Here is an 18207-nt window from a genome sequence, read left to right as displayed (position 1 = left end):
CCTTAATCATATAAAGTATCCTTCTTTGCCTCTTCTGATTAATTTTGCTTTAAAGTCTATTTTGTTAGATATTAGAATAGCCACACCTGCTCGTTTCCTAGTTCCATTTGCTTAGAATATCTTTTTTCATCCTTTCTCCCTTAAGCAGTATCTCTCTTTGATAATGAGGTAAGTTTTTTTGAAGACAACAAAAGGATAGAAACTATTTTCTGGTCCAGGCTGTTAGTCTAGATCTTTTCATGGAGGAGACCATTACTAGTCAGTTGTTACTGAAACGTGTATATTAGGTACAGTCAAGATGGCAAATCCTGCACACTGTGTAGGGTGAAGGGTGCAGTTTTCCTGGAGTGAATTAGTTGTTGGCACTTACATGGGAAGGCTCATGATCATGAACAACTTCTAAACATAGCCATAGCACTATTATAACATTTAAAATGGTAATACATATTTAATAAATCATGCAAACAATGCTTGCATTTCTCAAAGTGCTATTAATTTTATAATGATTTGCTTGAATTAGGATCCAGATAATATTCATTTATTGTGACTGACTGGTATATAGCTTAATTATTTGCATATTCCTACTTTATTCACTTTCTGTATTTCCCTTTACCTTTTGTTGAATAAGTGATGCACTTGTCCTGCACGCTCCACTCATGCACTTATTTGACCACATATCTTGGTATTAGCTGAAATGCTCCTCAATCTTTTGTGCTTTACATAGTGTGGCAAGTAGAGTTACTGCTTCATCAGACATGTGGCTTTCTTTTGTTTTTGCAAGACTACCTCACAGGTCAGATTTATTTTCACTAAGAAGTACTTACTCTTTGGGTTCCCTAGGCAGTTTTTTTGTACCTTCAACCATCTTTGTCAAAGCCCACTAATTCACCAGGGTTCAGAAAATGTGATCTAGCTCCATCTTTCTTATTTGACTAGCATTTTTTTCTGTAAGAAACAAGCTTTCTCAATTATTTGACTAGTGTGAAATACAATTCATAGTAAATTCTTGCTTCTATTTATTTATCAGTTGGATGTATTTTGCATATGAGATGGAACCTATGGGAGTCAGGAGAAAATATGGTGGGTTTAATGTAAAATGTCCCCCATAAGGGTCATGTGTTTGAATACTTAATTCCCAGATGGTGGCACGGTTTGAGAAGGTTGTGGAACCTTTAGTGGGTGGAGCCTTGTTGCAGGTAGTGTGTCATTAGGGGCAGATCTTGAGGTATTATAGCCTGAACCCACTTGCTATTCTGTTTCGACTCCTAGTGCTACACTGTGACACTCTTCCCATTCCTGCCAAGCTTTCCCCACCATAATGTAATCTAGAACTGTAACACAAAACAGTTTCCTTCCCTAAGTTGCTGATTAAGTATTCACAGCAGTGAGAAAGTAATTAATACAGCAGTTTTCCAAATTATGACTCCATTATTTAGAAGTCTCCAAAGATGACTAATGACATTCTTGTTGCGTTTATATGTCTCTATGCACTCATGTATTTAAAGATATTTGATATACTTAACTCCATAGCAGTTTGTTGTGTTACTGATACTCAGATTTTCATGTTTGGTTAAGAGTGTCCTCAGGTCACAGCCTGTGTTCTGTTGATCCAGCTCTGATAGTTTTTAATAGCTCCATGCTTCTTGACACTATAAAGTTTATTTATTTATTTGAGAGAGAGAGAGAGAGAGAGAGTCAGAGACAGAGAGAATGGGCTCACCAGGGCCTCCAACCACTGCAACTGAACTCCAGACACATGTGCCACCTTGTGCATTGGGCTTACATGGGTCCTGGGGTATCCATCCTGGGTCCTTTAGCTTTGCAGCCATCTCTCCAGCGCATGAGAAGTTTATCTGGTAAGCCTGATTCTTGTCAAATGGCAAAAAGAATTAGAGATCATAGTGTGTCCACTAGAAGTGCTTACTGCTCCTATATAGCCATTTTCTCTAGGTTTTTTCAATGAATAAGGTAGAAAGGATTTCTTTCAGTGTGTGTTTGTGTAGTCATTAAGTTGGTCGTCATTATTCACAGAAGTTATAGTCCATAAACAGAACCGTAACACTAAATTAGAGAACCTTAAAGCCCCTGCTCATAGGGGAAGTACAGCTCGGTTCTCGTAAGCCTCTGGTCAGTGACTTTTGTCAACCAATCAATGTATAATAAACTGCACTAGTTGCTTCCCAAGTAGTCTTTCTTCTACTTTGATGTCTTTTATTTTTTGTGTGTTTGTGTGACCCACTGAGCTTAATTAGGGTTGTATACATGAGCATGTGGGGGGATTATTTACCTGTCCCACTCCCCCATTAACCTTAACTTCCAATGACACAGTTCCTGACACATGGGGGCATTCTAAGTGGGTGCTGGGGATATGAACTCAAGTACTCATAGTTGATTGGCAAGCATTTCAGCAACAGAGCCATCTCCACAATCCTCTGATTTATTTACCTTTGGTTTTGTTATTTGGACTTTTAAGATCATATCTAGAAAATTACCTAGTCTAACACCACAGAATTTTCCAATTTTCTTCTAGAAGTTTTACAGCTTCATGTTTTAAATCTTTAACATATATATATATATATATATATACACATACACACACACACACACACACACATACATATATATACACACACATATATATGTAACATATGTATATATATATGTAACTATGTGTGTGTATGTGTGTGTAACATACATACATACATACATACATACATACATACATATATATATATATATATATATATATAAAATAATTTTTGTACTCAGTGAATACAGTCAAGTTGGTACCATTGTTAGCCTCCTCCTCATCTTCCGCCCTACACAGGGACCCTCCAAGTTGGGGTGTATGGGTCATGCATTGTGGGGTTAGCCTTTAGTTTCCTGTAGGAGGAAATGTCTCTGCATATCATGACCCAACGTGTGGCTCTGACATTCTTTCCACCCCCTCTTCCACAAATTTCCCTGAGCCATGTTGGGTTCATTTTAGGTCTGCTTCAGTGTTGAGATCTTGGGAGCCTCTGTGTCTCTGGATATCTGGTTTGGTAGGAGTTGCTTGTTGTCTGTGTCTATCTCCTTCACCTTTGTGCTGGTTCCCAGTTCACCAGGAAAACAGCACTCTTGCATGTTTCCTCAATTATTCTTAGTTTCAGCTGGGGCCCATTTGAGGTATGATGGGGTGGTTCCCTCCTTAGGGTCTGCGTCTATCTGAAAAAAAGAAACAGATTCTCTGGTGGAGAGTAAAGTTAGGACCAAATAAATGTGATAACCATTATTTTTTATAGAGAGTTTAATAGGTGTAGGTTCACTTGTAGCCCACAATTGGTGGTAGCTTGATAATGGAGAGTGGACTCATTTTGGGATATGGTTCTGATCCCAGCTCCAGTTATGAGTTCCATTCCACTGAGCAGATCAGTTAGCCAAATCGAGAGCAGTTGGTTTCCCACCATGGCTGTGCACCACCATTGCACTTGTATGAGGATCACATCAGGCTGTTTGCTGCTATGTAAGTTAGACCATGTGTTGCTTGGGCAGATATTGGTCATTATTCCCCAGTTGCTCATGTAGCACCTTCCAGCACTAGACACACTGACTCTCTGGGTACTGACTCTTTTCCAGCTTCCAGCCATGTCACTCCATGTTACATGTCAACAGCATATGGTGTCTTCAGCAGTAGAGTCTTAACTAACCTATGGTGGTCATCAAGTGCTCTGACAGAAATCTGTCTTTTTAGGGGGGACACCCTGTAAATCTCTCTGATCAAAAGCTCATTGTGTATGATATCCACCTGCTGGTACTGGGAGTTACAGGTCAGCACCCAAGAAGAAAAATAATAAGTGATATAAAAAAGATAGAGAAATGAGAGAGAAAAGGAAAGGAGGGAGGGAGGGAGAGAGAAAGAAACAGAAACAGGAGGCGATAAAGGTCAGTTTTCATCATTACCTCTCCAGGGCCTGTGAATTAGGTGTTCCCTCTAAGGGCCTGGTGAAGGTTCAACCATTTGGTCTTTTAGGATGTAGAATTTTATGGCACCATTGCCATTTGGGTCCAATTTTGTGTCCCCCGCCTCCTCCTTTACCCTCCCCACCCACCCTATTATCCATTCCTTGAGATACTTGCTAGGTAATTTGGGCAACTTGGGTAGATTCTGGTTAGGAGCTGTAGATGACTGTGACTATGTGGCGATTATCTTTCTGTGATTGGGTGAGCTCACTGAGAATGATCTGTTTCAGGTTCAACCATTTTTCTTCAAATTTCATTGTGTTGTTTTTCCTTACTGCGGTGTAGAATTCTATTGAGTAGATATACCACATCTTAGTAAGCCATACATCTAATAATGGATATCTGGGTTGATTCCAGCTCTAAGCTATTGTGAATTGAGCAGCTATAAACATGGTTGGGCAAATCTCTCTGAACTAAGGTGTGGAGCTTTTAGGGTACATGCCCAGTAAGGGATTAACTGGGTCTGTTTGTAAGTCTATAGTCAGCTTTTTTAGGGGTCTCCATATTGCTTCCCAAACATTTTCTCAAGTGTGTGTTTGCCACTTGTATTTCTTCTGTGAACTACCTGTCCAGTTCTTTGCCCCATTTTCTGTGTGAGTTGTTTGACTTTTTACTGTTTAGGTTTTTGAGTTCTTTATAGATTCTAAAGATTAGGCCTCTATTAGTTGGATATTCAGCAAATATTTTCTCCCATTCTGTGGGTCTTTGGGATGAGTTTAGAATAGTTTGTTATAGATCAAATTTCATTCTTTTGAATGTGGATATCACATTATTTCAACACCATTTATCAAAGATTCTGCTTTCCCCATTGGTCATGGCATTTTCATCAAAAGTCAATTAATTTACTTCTAGATTATTCATTTTCATTGTTCTTTGTGTATGGTTGTATGCTATTTTTATTACTATGGTTTTAAAGTAGACATTTAAAATAGTTACTTTATCTCCCACTTAGTTCTTTTTACTCAACATAGCTTTAGGTCCCTTTTGACTCCATACTGAATTGAAGGATTAAGAAAAAAAAAAACTATTGAGAAAACCGATATTGGAATTCTATATTGAATCTGGATATCACTTTGGGTGCTATTGACATTTTAATAATGTTAATTTTTCTAATCTATGATCATCAAATATCTCCCCATCAATGTATTAAAGTGTTCGTATACAGATACTCACTTTCTTGGTTAGTTATTTCTAAGCATTTAATTTTACTTTATTTTTGGTGGGTTCTCATCTTTTTTTCATTTTTTTATCAATGTATTATAGTGTTCATATACAGCTATTCACCTTCTTGGCCAAAGCTATTTCTACGTATTTTATTTTATTTTTGGTGACTTACAAGTGGGGTTTTCATCTTTTTTTACATTTTTTGGGAGGCACCTCGTTGTTAGTGTATAAAATACCTGAAATTTTTTAATGTGGAGATTATATACTGAAACATTACAAAATACATTCATTAGTTCTAACAGAAGCTTCCTTTTGGCAGGGGAGGAGTTAGGGTTATCAGAAAATTAAAAGTCATATTATCTGCATATGGGTACTTTCATTTGTTTCCAGTGTAGATGTCTTTCCTTTTCCTTGCCTAATGGTTCTGACTAAGACATCTAGTGTTCTATTGAGAACTGCAAGTGTGGGTGTCCTTGTCTTCTTGCTGATCTTAAAGGAAAAGCATCCAGCTTTTCATCACTTAGTGTATTAGCTGTGGGTTTGTCACATATAGACTTTAGTATGTTGAGGAATGACTCTTCCATACCTAAAATCTGGTGAGTCCTTTTTATCAGGAAAGGATTTTTGCTTTGTGGTTACAATGAGGCTTACATGAAGTACCTTACAGTTATAACAATTAAACTAATAACAACTTTGACATGTGGAAAAAAAACACTCTTACAGTGTTTTTTATGTGAACTTGTATTTTACATTAAGCCTCATAAAATTGTATATTTTGTCATTTTAATGCTTTTGTGTTCTAACCACCATACTAAAAAATGTGATTTACATACCAGTTTTATACTATCTAAATATACTAAAACTGACTAGTACTTTTACCAGTAAATTTTACACTTTTGTGCATTCATTTTACTAATTAGCATCCTTCTCCTCTAGCTGTTTTGTTTTATTATTTTTCAAAGTAGGGTCTAGCTCTGGCCCAGGCTAACCTGGAATTCACTATGTAGTCTCTGGCTGGCCTCAAATTCACAGCAATACTGGTATTAAAGGCATGTACCACCACACCCTTCAGTTTTAAGAACTCTCTTTAGCATTTCTTTTTCAAAAATTTATTTATTTGCATGTGATAGCATGCATGCACACATGGGTAACCTGGATCTGTTACACTAAAAAAGGATGCCAGATACATGCACTATAGCTGGCAGGCTTTGCAAGGACTTAATCATGGAGCCATTTACCCTGCCTCTCTAGTACATCTTGTATAGTGGTGGTGGGCAGCTTCAGTGTTTGTTGTCTGGGAAATAGTATCTTTCCTTCACTTCAGGACAGTTTTGCTGGCTGTTCTTCACTGGGACTTGCTTTTGTTCGATTTTTGTTGTGTTTGTTCAGATTTAAACTGATTGGAAGATTTTGCCCTTCCTATACCTGGGTATTTATATCTTTTCTCAGATTTCTAAGTTTTTTTGTTTGGTTGGTTTTTCAAGGTAGAGTCTCACTCTAGCCCAGGCTGACCTGAAATGCACGAGGTAGTTTTAGGGTGGCCTCAAACTCACGGTGATCCTCCTGTTGGGTGCTGGGATTAAAGGCTTGTGCCACCACACCCTGCTGTGAAACTTTATTTTTTTTTAAATAAGCTTCTGTCCCTCTCTCCCTTCTTTATTCTCTTATGACTTAAATGTTAACTCTCTATACTCTTCCCCAAATCTCATGAGCAATCTTCATTTTTTCATTTTTTATTTTTCTTCTAGCTCTGTAATTTCACATAATTTGTGTTTTCTTTTTAACTTCTGCTCTATTGATTCTTTTTGTTGATGCTCTCTGCTATACTTTGAAATTTCATTCATTGTGTGAGCTACCATTTTTTAATGATTTCAATCTGTTAAAAATGTCATTTTCTTTATTTTCCCAAGCTTTGAAAAGTCAATTTGCTGTTTATCATGTTTCCATAAATTTATTATTTTAAATTCTTTGTAGTTTGTTGATCATATCTTGAAGTTTCCACTACTGAAGAATTATGACATTCTTATGGTGGTGATATGTCTCCTTAATTTTAGGTTTCTTGTTGGCTTAAGTCGCTGCTTAAGCACTTGGAGTCATCTCTTCTGGACTGCCTGGGCTGGTTTCAATGGGAAAGATCTTCCCTTACAGGAAGGTCATGGGGCACCTGCTGGGTGGGGTATGATGGTTCTGGCACCACTGTGGGGATAGTATCTGCTCAGTGAGGCCTAGTGAGTGGTGACTGAAAAATAGCAGTGAAGCCACGGCCTGAAACATGGGCACACAGGGAGGGAATACAGCTGGATGTTAATGGTACCAGTACTGGTTTTCAAGTACCCTTCCATTGTAGTGGGACACCTGAAAAAGCCAGGGAACTGGGAAGCCTGGGACAGGAACAGAGATACACCATATACAGACAGCTTTGACACCAGGCCCTGACTGTGCTGGAGCTCTAATGTCAGGCACAGGCATGCACACCCTCCTACCACTTAGAGGTCAAGGCATGTGTGGAGTAGGGAGATGGCAGCTCCAGAACTGGAACATACAAGAGAAGCTCATTCTGGGGAAGAGAAGGTATGCTCCTCTGTTTCCAACTCTGGGGTTTTAAGGCAGATAAGGCAGTTGGTTAATTCAGTTGCAAAGTGTTAGTGTCCTCCATGGACAGGCCTCTAGGGGGACCAACATGGCTCCTACTGCCCAGCTGTACAGTGCATTTCTTCTTTATTCTCCTGGCAACTCTGACCTCACCAGTTTTTTCTGTGTAAATATATTCTTCTTTTTCTTTTTTCTTCTACCGTGTTGCTGAGAATGAACAGGATTATTCTGGTTTGTGATCAGTGTCCTGTATTTGTTCTTTTTGAGGAGTTGGGGGGAGGGTCCCAGATGTTTCTGACTCAGTACCTAGTACACCACCTTCAAGAATTTCTTAAATACTGACAGACTTGAGGTTTCCTGGACCATGTTTTGATGCTCTTCTACATGTCTTTGTGTGATCTCATTCTGCGTACAGGAAGAATCTGTGACATGTTTCCAACCAGCAATGCATGGTAGTGGCGACAGGATGTACGCCTTTCTGTCAAAGTCATTCAGTGATAACCTTACAGAAGACTTCAGTGCCCATTATAAAAGATTCTCCCTCTAACTTGTTGGTTGTAAAGAAGCAAGAGGTCATGTTGGGAAACATGTAGGAATGAATGTTTAATGCCCGATAAAAGCTAAAAAGATAACCTTTCATCAACAGCCTGGAAAAACATGAAGGTTTAAGTCCCAGCAAGAAGGATGTGGATATGGTAAACAACCTTGTGAATGCAGAAGTAGACTGTCCCCCACTTCAGTGTCCAGATGCAAATCCTATCTCATATGACACCCCAATTACAGGTCAAGAGGCTTTAAGCACAGGATTCAGCTAAGCTGCACCTGAACTTCTGGCACACACTAGCTGTGAGGTCACAAATGTAAGTTGCTTTAAGCTGCTGTTATTGATGTGTTTAGGTTTGAATTTTATCATTTCTGCTCTTTGTTTTCTAGTTTTTCATGTGTTTCTGTTCCTCTCCTACTGCCAATATTTGGGTTAAAACATTTGTACACATTCTATCTTATTTGATGGCTTATCTTTTTAATGCAAATGCCACCTTTTCTCTTTTCTTTTATGGTAACTCTCACTACTGTAAGGTGCAGCTGTGCATGTGTGTGGAGATGGCGTTCAGTACACAGGTCTTCAGATTGAATGGGAAAACATCTGGACATAATTTAAATGAGACCTTTAACCTTAAGCCTAAACCTAAAGCCCCAGAGATGAGACTTTCTTAGGAGGACTGGAACATATTTTTCATATGGGACAAATGTAAATTCATGGGCAGAGGATAAACTGTAATGAATTTAAAAATAGCCCTACAGGGCCAGATGTGGTGGCGCATGCCTTTAATCCCAGCACGTGGGAGGCAGAGGTAGGAGGATCACCATGAGTTTGAGGCCACCCTGAGATTACATAGTGAATTTCAGGTCAGCCTGGGCCAGAGTGAGACCCTGCCACGAAAAACTAAAAAAAAAAAAAAAAAGCCACACATTATTTCATATTTTTTTCCCATAGAAAGGCAAGGTTATGATCCTCCTTCTTGAATGTGGATAGTCTTTGAAACATATTTGACCAATATAATGCAGCAAAATGAGGTTGTACCAGTATTGGGGCTCAGACCCCACTCTATAAGACTGCTATATTCCACCTCTTATGTCTAGGAACCGTCATTTGGAATAGCTACAAATTTAACTTCATAAAAACTTCAAACAACTGAGAATTGCATTATCAAGAATAATTACCTTTGAATTTTTAAAAATATTTGTATTTATTTGCAAACAAAAACAGAGAAACAGTGAGAGTATGGGTGTGTCAGGACCTCTTACCCCTCTGGCTTTACCTGGTTACTAGGGAATTGAACCCAGACCAGCAAACTTTGCAAGTAAGAGCCTTCATCTGCTAATCCATTTCCCCAGCCCCAAGAAAAATTAGTTTTATGATTCCCCCAAATCCAAACCATATCCAGAAATAAAAACAAATTTGAATTATGAATACATTATCATTTCATTTTTTAAAATATCTTTCCCTTTTCTTTAACAAAGGAAATACACAATGATAGTATATCCTACTGGTAAAAAATGAAGAGCTCTTCCATTAAATTTTGCAAGAATAAATATTAATTATTACTGAATGTATTAGGTCTTATCCTAAAAAAATACACAAAGGAGCCAGGCAATAGTCTTTACCTGGAACAGACCACATTCCTCAAAAACTGATAGCCTCAGAGCTACTCCTTCAAACAAGTCTTTCTTTAGCTTGACTGAATAATTTGGAACAAGATGTAGGTGGAGAGGAATGTGATCAAGTCATCCCAATATACTTGTTCTTACTCCACAGTTAGCAAAAAGTCCCGCCATGAGAAGGAAACTGAATTGAAGGAGCAGTGTGCAGCTGTCAGAGACACAGAGCAGTCTAGTGCTGTCGCTTCTTCCCAAGGGTTGTTGCTCAGCATTCAATTAGGTGCAGAAGATACAAAACTGAGTAGAGATGGAAATAAAATGTAGGCAGTGCACCTCAACCATTTTTACTTTTAGTGAAGTCATAGGGCTTCCACCACTGAGCAAAGTGCAGTGCTTTCTTCCTCTGATCCTCAAAGTTTTCTCGGATCCCCTTCCTCCAAAGCCTTGGTTCTAGGTCCAGCATGCCACCAATGATTTCCTTTTACAGAAAAATATAAATGCATGCATATGTAAAAAATAATTTGGATTGAAGCTATTCATTTATTCTGCTATTAAATAGAGCAGTGAGCAGTTCTCTGTGACAAGGTTTAAATAGTACATATGAGCTTAAAGTAAAATCTTTTATAAAAAATTTTTATTTATGAGGGGGAGAAAGATAGATAGAGAAATGAGCATGCCAGGTCTTCTTACTGCTGCAAATGAACTCCAGATGCATGTACCACTTTATGCATCTGATTTTATATGAGTACTGAAGAACTGAACCCAGGACAATAAGCTTTGCAAGCAAGCATTTTTAACTGCTGAGCCATCTCGCCAGGCTCCCAAAGAGCTTAATTTTAACTATGTAGACTTTATGATTCTTAGACACCTAACTGTGCTTCTATCAAGCACTTTGTCTACCTGCTTGCTCATTAACATATCTTCCACATAACAGCAAAAGACAGGGAAAAAAAGTAAAATTCAATTAGCTTGGTCCATTTTAGATGCTCGGGTAAGTAGTTTGCAGAAAAGTTAACATGCAACAAATACCTATGCTACTAAACTACAGCTGAATACAAGTTCATGTTGTCTCTGACACCAGCAGTTTATAAACCAGTTTCTTTCATTATTACCTAGAGATCTTTCTTTTCAAGAAACAAAAATAATATTTTAATATTATTCTAACTAAATATAGAATTAAAATTATAAATCAACTTTCATTTAAAGTCACTCTCAAACTCTGAAAGAAATGTCTATTTGGTCTCATTTATTACTCTAGAATATTTCCTTCATGATCCACCTCCTATGCTGTTAGCTATAAAAATTCAAGTAATGCAGGTGAGTGTCCACATATGGAAAGGAGGATGCTTGTACTGCCCAGTGGGAAGGCAGAATACCTGCGGTCTAACAGGAAAGTCAATGGAGTAAGAGCCACACATTTAGTTGAGCTCTGCTGCTGTGTGGTCAGCTCTAATACAGATACCATAACCTCTCAAGACAGGTGCTTCATCTTAAAAAATATACCATAAAGACCTACTACACACCTGCAAAGGCTCTGTGTTGCAGGGGATGTAAAGGTAATTATGCATACCTATCTGTCTTTAGCGAGCTCATGGAAGGACATGAGGCTGTGGTAGGAACCAGGCTATAAATTATTCAGCTATGCAGAGGAAAAAAAGGTCTCTAGCAAAGCAGACCACTAAGAAATTCAAGAAGAAGAAAAATTCTATGCGTTGGATAAATCAGGAAAAATTTTAAGAAAAAAGAACCACCTATCATTAGGAAGGGAAGTAAAGGGGCTGAGGAGAAACTGGACAAATTTAGATTTAAACCATAAATTTCTTGGTAGCAGTCCAAATAAGCAACATAATTTGAGAAAGTTTTATACATTTACCTGACATTGTCTCTTGAAAACATCAAGTATTATCTTACATGTACCATAGAGGATGGATTTTTGTTGTCTCACTGCAGGAGCCATCGATGAAAAGACACTATTTCCAAAATCTCTTTGTTTTCTAACAATTACCTGGGTATCACACTAAAGGGAGTTCTTGGCCCACAAAGTGTTTCTTGAAAAGCATATTTTGAGAAAAATGTCTCAGTGGCACAGTGCTACCTGAAGAAACTTCCCTTTTAACCTTAAAACCATGTTATATAAGGGATAACACAAATAGAATATTTGAAGGGGAGTAGTTCTCAAAATGAAATCTAAACAAGTAAAAAATATTTATTTTCTTTCTTCTAGAACAAGTTTAAAAACACATGAATCTAGATTTATAGGGCTTCTAGTTATAAAGCTCTATAGAATAACAACAGAGTTTTTTTTTAGAACACAGAAAACAAAGTTCCTTCTAGTTAACTCTGGAAACTTCTTAAGCTTCTGTAACATATTGCAATAATTCAAAGGGAATATGATTTTGGACTTCAGCACCAAGAACAGCAGCACAGTAAGTTCTGAATCTAAACCACTGGAGTTTAGTTCCTCTCAATACATCCCTACTTACTGGAAAAGACGGGTTTATGCATGGTATAGTGAGAAAGAAGGGAGCAGGATGGAGAAGAGCAGAGTTTAGCAAGACCCTTCTAATTTAGAGGCGTGGTGCTCAGAGACAACATGAGCTGAAAGGCCAGATTCCTTTTGTTTGCTGCTGCATTAATTTCATTCCAGCTCCTAACACAAACTTATAGACTCCAGAAGGTACGATTTTTTCTGAAGTACTGGCAATGAAGTCATTAGGACTCTAATATGTGGCAGACTATCTATGTAAACTGAGCCACATATCCTCTTGGACTGTGCCTTAGCTGTAAATGGAGAAGTAAGATTATCTGTCCTCTGAATTCTCTGACCATGAATGATGTACCTGGCTCTCTCACTTGGCACACAACCCTGGGCCAATTACATAATCTTTCAGTAGTTTAGTTTGTTCATTCCCGTACATTGAAAGCTGCCACCATATCTTCCAAGAGACTTATGACTATTTGCACAGTGGAAGCCCTTAATAAGTGTTAGCAATTATCACCATTTTCAGGACAAGGCTGGCTAATGCCAAAGAAAAATGTGATAGTCATTGTAGAAATTACCATTGGTTACAAAAGTGATATTTCTGACTCATAAACATTGTAGAGTAAGTCTTACCAATATTTTCTGGTTTCTCTATAAAACTTGTGTCAAGTAGTACTCATCAAACTCATTGCACATTGTGTGCAAACTTTTGATTTCTCTTCACAAGAAAACAGTTAACCAGATTGCTAACTTGTAGAATCTTATCAACTTTGTAAGTATACCTTTCCAAAGTAATGAGGGAACTTGTGCTGATCTTCAATGATGTGGGCAAATCCTCCCTGGAGACCAAAGTCCACAGAGAAGTAAGGTAAGCCTCTGGGTACCTAAATAAACAGAGGTATCATACATGAAATCAGAAAACTAGGGTTAATCTGTCCCAGTCGTCTGATATGATAGTAATTAACCATCCCCAGGACAAACATGAACTCCCAACTCAAGCCTGAAGGTGTAACCTGGCTTCCTAAGTAAAAGTTTCATTTTGACAGCCTTTCAGCCAGACAGCTCTTCATCATACCTAGCTAGTAACTTACAATCAAAACCAAATATTTTCCTGCCCTTGAAGTGCATAAAGAGTACATATATATTTTCACACAAATACAGAATAATTTTTCTACATGACACAAACAAAACAGTAAGGACAGATTTTTTTTTCCTCAGTTTATTCACACAGCAGACAACGAAAAGGGTCTTAGTCATAAACTTGGAGCTTTGATTATAATATGCTCAAACTGCTTTCTATGATGTAGTTATCACACATAAATAATTTTTATTACCTGATGAAATGAGTATAGCAATATTTAGTCAACCTAAGTTCAAAATACCTCTAAGATAAACTCTGTTGTCCTTCCTTCTACACACACATACACACACAGCATTTTAAGCTATATATTCATCAAAAAGCACTATAATAGGGCTGAAGAGATGGCTCAACAGTTAAGGTGCCTGCCTGCAAAAGCCTAAGGACCTGAGTGCCCACATAAAGTCAGATACACAAAGTGGTATGTGCACCTGTAGTTTGTTTGCAATGGCTATAGGCCCTGGCACAACCAGTCTCTTCCTCTGTCTCCCTTCTCTGTATCTCTGCTTGCCAATAAATAAAATATTTTTAAGCCAGACAAGGTGGTACACATCTTTAATCCCATCACTTGGGAGGCAGAGGTAGGAAGGTCATCATGAGTTCCAGGCCTCCCTGAGATTACATAGTAAATTCTAGGTCAGCCTGGGCTAGAGTGAAACCCTACCTCTAAAAACCAAAAAGATAAATAAACAAAAAAGTTAAAAGGACCACAATGTCTTGCTTTCTCTATTAAGTACATTTTTGTATCCTTACAAAGTTTTTCCTCTAGCCAGGCATGGTGCACACGCCTTCAACCTCAGCACTTGGGAGGCAGAGGTAGGAGGATCAGTGTGAGTCTGAGACCACCCTGAGACTACAGAGTGAATTCCAGGTCAGCTTGGGCTAATGTGAGACCCTACCTCAAAAAACCAAAAAGAAGTTATCTTCAAAAGTTTTTCCTTTAAGTTCCAATTTTACCTCTAGAAATGATCCAGACTAGTCCATTTATAGTGATGTTGTCCTGCACATCCCCTTATACATTTAGTATTTACTCACTTGGACACCGAATCATCACACATTCCTACTTAACTATACACATTTTGTACTGTGTCCCCAGAAAGACACAACATGGAACGGTGCAGAATTGTAGGATGAAAACAATGTGGTCATCTTAAGTCACTGTAAATCAAATAAGGACTAAAAAACAAATCATTCATTTTATAGGAAAAGAGTGAATAAAAATCATTTTACAACTGGGCATGGTAGCACACACCTTTAATCCCAATACTTGGGAGACAGAGGTAGGACAACTGCCATGAGTTCAAGGCCACCCTGAGACTACATAGTTAATTCCAGGTCAGCCTGGACTAGAATGAAACCCAACCTCAAAAAACCAAAAAGAAAAAAATAAATTTTACAAAATAGGGTAAAATTCAAAAGCTGGGTTGCTACTTTATATACTTATTTTCCCTATATTTTAAAGATAGTAATAATATATGACCTTAACAGTTATGAAAAATAAGGTAAGAAAAGATGAGGACTCTACATATATCTCTGATTCTTATAAGTGTGTGACTTCAGGAAAATTATTTAATATTTCTGAGTCTCTTGAAAAGCATGATGACTTCAGAAGTCTTCTGAAAAGATCCAACAGAACATATATAAAGTAGCCAGACCAAACCTTGGCAATCAAGATTCTTATCTCCATTTCTACCTTCAAGAATGCTCTGTGCACAATGGAAAAGGACAAAGGGAGGAAGGCTAAATGTGTTAGCACATTTGTGTCATCTCAACTAGATCACCATGAAGCAACATCTAGATGGCTAAATAGAGGCTATAGGGCTGTATGGAATGAATGTTAATATTTTAAGAGACAGAAACAACTTGAAGAAATTTTTGATGGTAGCCTGGCCTTTTCTTTGTATTATACTCTGGTAGACAGAATAATATGTCCATTAACACGTCACTACCCTAGTCTCGCATTTGCCATGAGTATATGGACAGATGGACCTCAAGGGCATTTAGCATAAACTAAGAATCTTGATCCTGGGTTATTTATATGCACTAGATATAATCACTAAGATTCTTACAATCATAGAAACACTGCAAGATAGCACACTCTTTGTTTGGAAGATGAAAGAAGGAGGAGCTCCAAGCCATTGTTTTTAGTAACTGGAGACAATAAGGAAATCAAACCTTTCCTAGAGTGTAACCCTAGCTACTTGGGAGGCTGAGAAAGGAGGATACTACACGCAAGGCCTGCCTAGCTACTGAATGTATTCAAAGCCAGCTTGGGTGAGTTGGTGAGACCCTGTTTGAAAATAAAAAGTAAAATGAGAGCTAGAGCTATGGCTCAGTTATACAGTACTTACCTAGTATGCATGAGGCCCTGAGTTAGGTAACTAGTATCACCAAAACAAGAATCTTCCTTAGAGTCTCCAGAAAGAATAGCATTTTTGCCAAAGACAGCTGCTGTCACGGCTTCCCCTTGATTCTATCTTCAGGCTGCAGCAGGTAGGCCTGCAAACTTGCCAGCAAAGCTGTGGGGGGGCAGGCTGCAAAGGGGCTAGCAGCAAGCAGAATGCATACATATCTGACATCCTCTGGTCCTGCCATGGCAACCACAGGGATAGCTGCTGGAACTCTAGTGCCACTCTTTAAAGGTAGAAATAGAGCTACAGCAAGAGAGTTTACAAACAGTATATTTTCTTTGTTTTTCTTTTACTTTTTTCTTTGAGGTAGGGTCTCACTCTAGCCCAGGATGACCTAGCACTCACTCGGTAGTCCCCAGGCTGGCCTCAAACTCACAGCTCTCTTCCTACCTCTGCCTCCTGAGCATTGGGTTTAAAAGTGTATACCACTACCCCCAGCTTAAATAGTGGTTTTTGATTTGCGAAGTTTTCACTTTATTCCAGCTGTAATTTGTAACTCTCTATAAGTTTCCTGATCTCTGATTAACTCAAATTTCCCATGGGTAGCATTTTCCCTAACATAAAAATAATCAGTCCCTAGTACTAATATCTACAGTTCCAACAAAGTTCATCTCAAAACATGTTTAAAAATTGAAGAAGGCTGCCAGGCATGGTGGCGCATGCCCTTAATCCCAGCACTCATGAGGCAGAGGTAGAAGGATCACCATGAGTTCAAGTCCACCCTGAGACTACATAGTGAATTCCAGGTCAGCCTGAGCTAGAGTGAGACCATACCTCAAAAAACCAAAATAAATAAATAAATAAATAAAATCCAAATGCACAAAGTGGCATATGTAGCTGGAATTTATTCACAGTGTCTACAGGCCCTGGCATGCACATTTTCATTCATTCATTCATTCTCTCTCTCATTCTGCTTGCAAATAAATAAAACATCTTCTAAAAGAGTTAAAATTTCATGAAAATAGATTAGCCTTATAAAAATGACTATTTTCATGACAAGTTTTTACTATCAGATAATTTCTCTGCATTGAGTATTTAGATTTATTTCTTTTGTCTATGGTCATGGGCATCATACCACATTGCAAGAAATCAAAACACCCAGACAGCTGGGCATGGTAACACATGCCTTTAATTCCAGCACTTGTGAGGCAGAGGTAGAAAGATCACCATGAGTTCAAGGCCACCGAGAGATTACATAGTAAAGTCCAGGTCTGTCTGAGCTAGAGTGAGACCTTACCTCAAAAACAAACAAACAAACAAACAAACAAATAAAAGACCCAGAGAAAGTAAAGAACATGAGAAGAAAGGGAGGATTTATATGGCAAAGATAAATTCAAAACTTTAGAAAAAATTATAAACATCTGAATCTCTATAGTACGCTATGAACACGCTCCATAGAAAAAATTAGCTTACCTCCCATGAGGCAGGCAAAAAAAAAAAAAGTGTATGAACTAAGAACATAAAGCTTTTAGAATGTTAGGCTTTTCAATCATAGAAATGTTAAGTTATTCAGTATTTGCTCACTCATTGTTCTGAAACACTCATCATTTTTAAAAGCCACTGGAAAGCTTGTTAACCTAAAAAGTGGTCTCCTTTGGAATTATTCTAGACAAGTTCTCTTTACAGTTCCACCCGCAGATTACAGAATTCTAAAGCTCGGAAGCATCCAAAGAGGTCGTGTTTTCCTCCCCATCCACTGTGACTCTTAAGTAATCTTAGATACATAACAGCATGATGCCTTAGTGAAGGTAACATGTCCCATCTTCAGAATGCTTTAATGACAAAGAATCAATGCCATTCTTATAAAAAGCTATGCCTATTTCCCATATTAGTTAATAAGATCTCCTCACTACTTCATCAAGTATCTGCCTTGGTTTTAAAGCAGACAAACAAGTATTAGCTGGAGAGGCAGCTTAGTAGTCTCCAGTACTCATGTAAAATATGGCTGGCGAGTGTGCCTGTAATCCCAGTGATAGGGATGTGAAAACAAGAGGATCCCTGAGCTCCCTGGCTACTGAGCTCCAGTCCACTGAGAGACCCTTATTCAAGGGAGGATGATGGCATTCCTGAGGACAAGATAGGAGTTGTTGTCTAGCCTCCACACACACAGGCACCCTCACATACATGTAAACCACACATAAATGAATTTCCATACCAACACGTGTGTGTGTGCATACACACACACACACACACACACACACACACACGATGTTCCACTATTTGCATTTAGCAAATAGACAAGTTCTCTACAAATAGAA

General features: G+C 38.2%; 1 protein-coding gene across 1 annotated transcript in view; it reads right to left on the bottom strand.

Moving 5' to 3' along the window:
• Positions 1–9547: 9547 nt before the first annotated feature.
• Cwf19l2 (CWF19 like cell cycle control factor 2) overlaps positions 9548–18207 on the bottom strand; it is a 99535-nt gene continuing 90875 nt past the window's right edge. The window contains exons 17-18 of the mRNA XM_045146331.1: positions 13183–13284; positions 9548–10396 (exon numbers count right to left, since the gene is read on the bottom strand). Coding sequence (XP_045002266.1) covers positions 10253–10396; positions 13183–13284 — 246 coding nt within the window. The 3' untranslated portion in view covers positions 9548–10252. The remainder of the gene's footprint in view (positions 10397–13182; positions 13285–18207) is intronic.

Source organism: Jaculus jaculus, chromosome 3 (assembly GCF_020740685.1).
Source record: "Jaculus jaculus isolate mJacJac1 chromosome 3, mJacJac1.mat.Y.cur, whole genome shotgun sequence".
Lineage (NCBI taxonomy): Eukaryota > Metazoa > Chordata > Mammalia > Rodentia > Dipodidae > Jaculus > Jaculus jaculus.
This window is presented reverse-complemented; position numbering and strand designations above follow the sequence as displayed.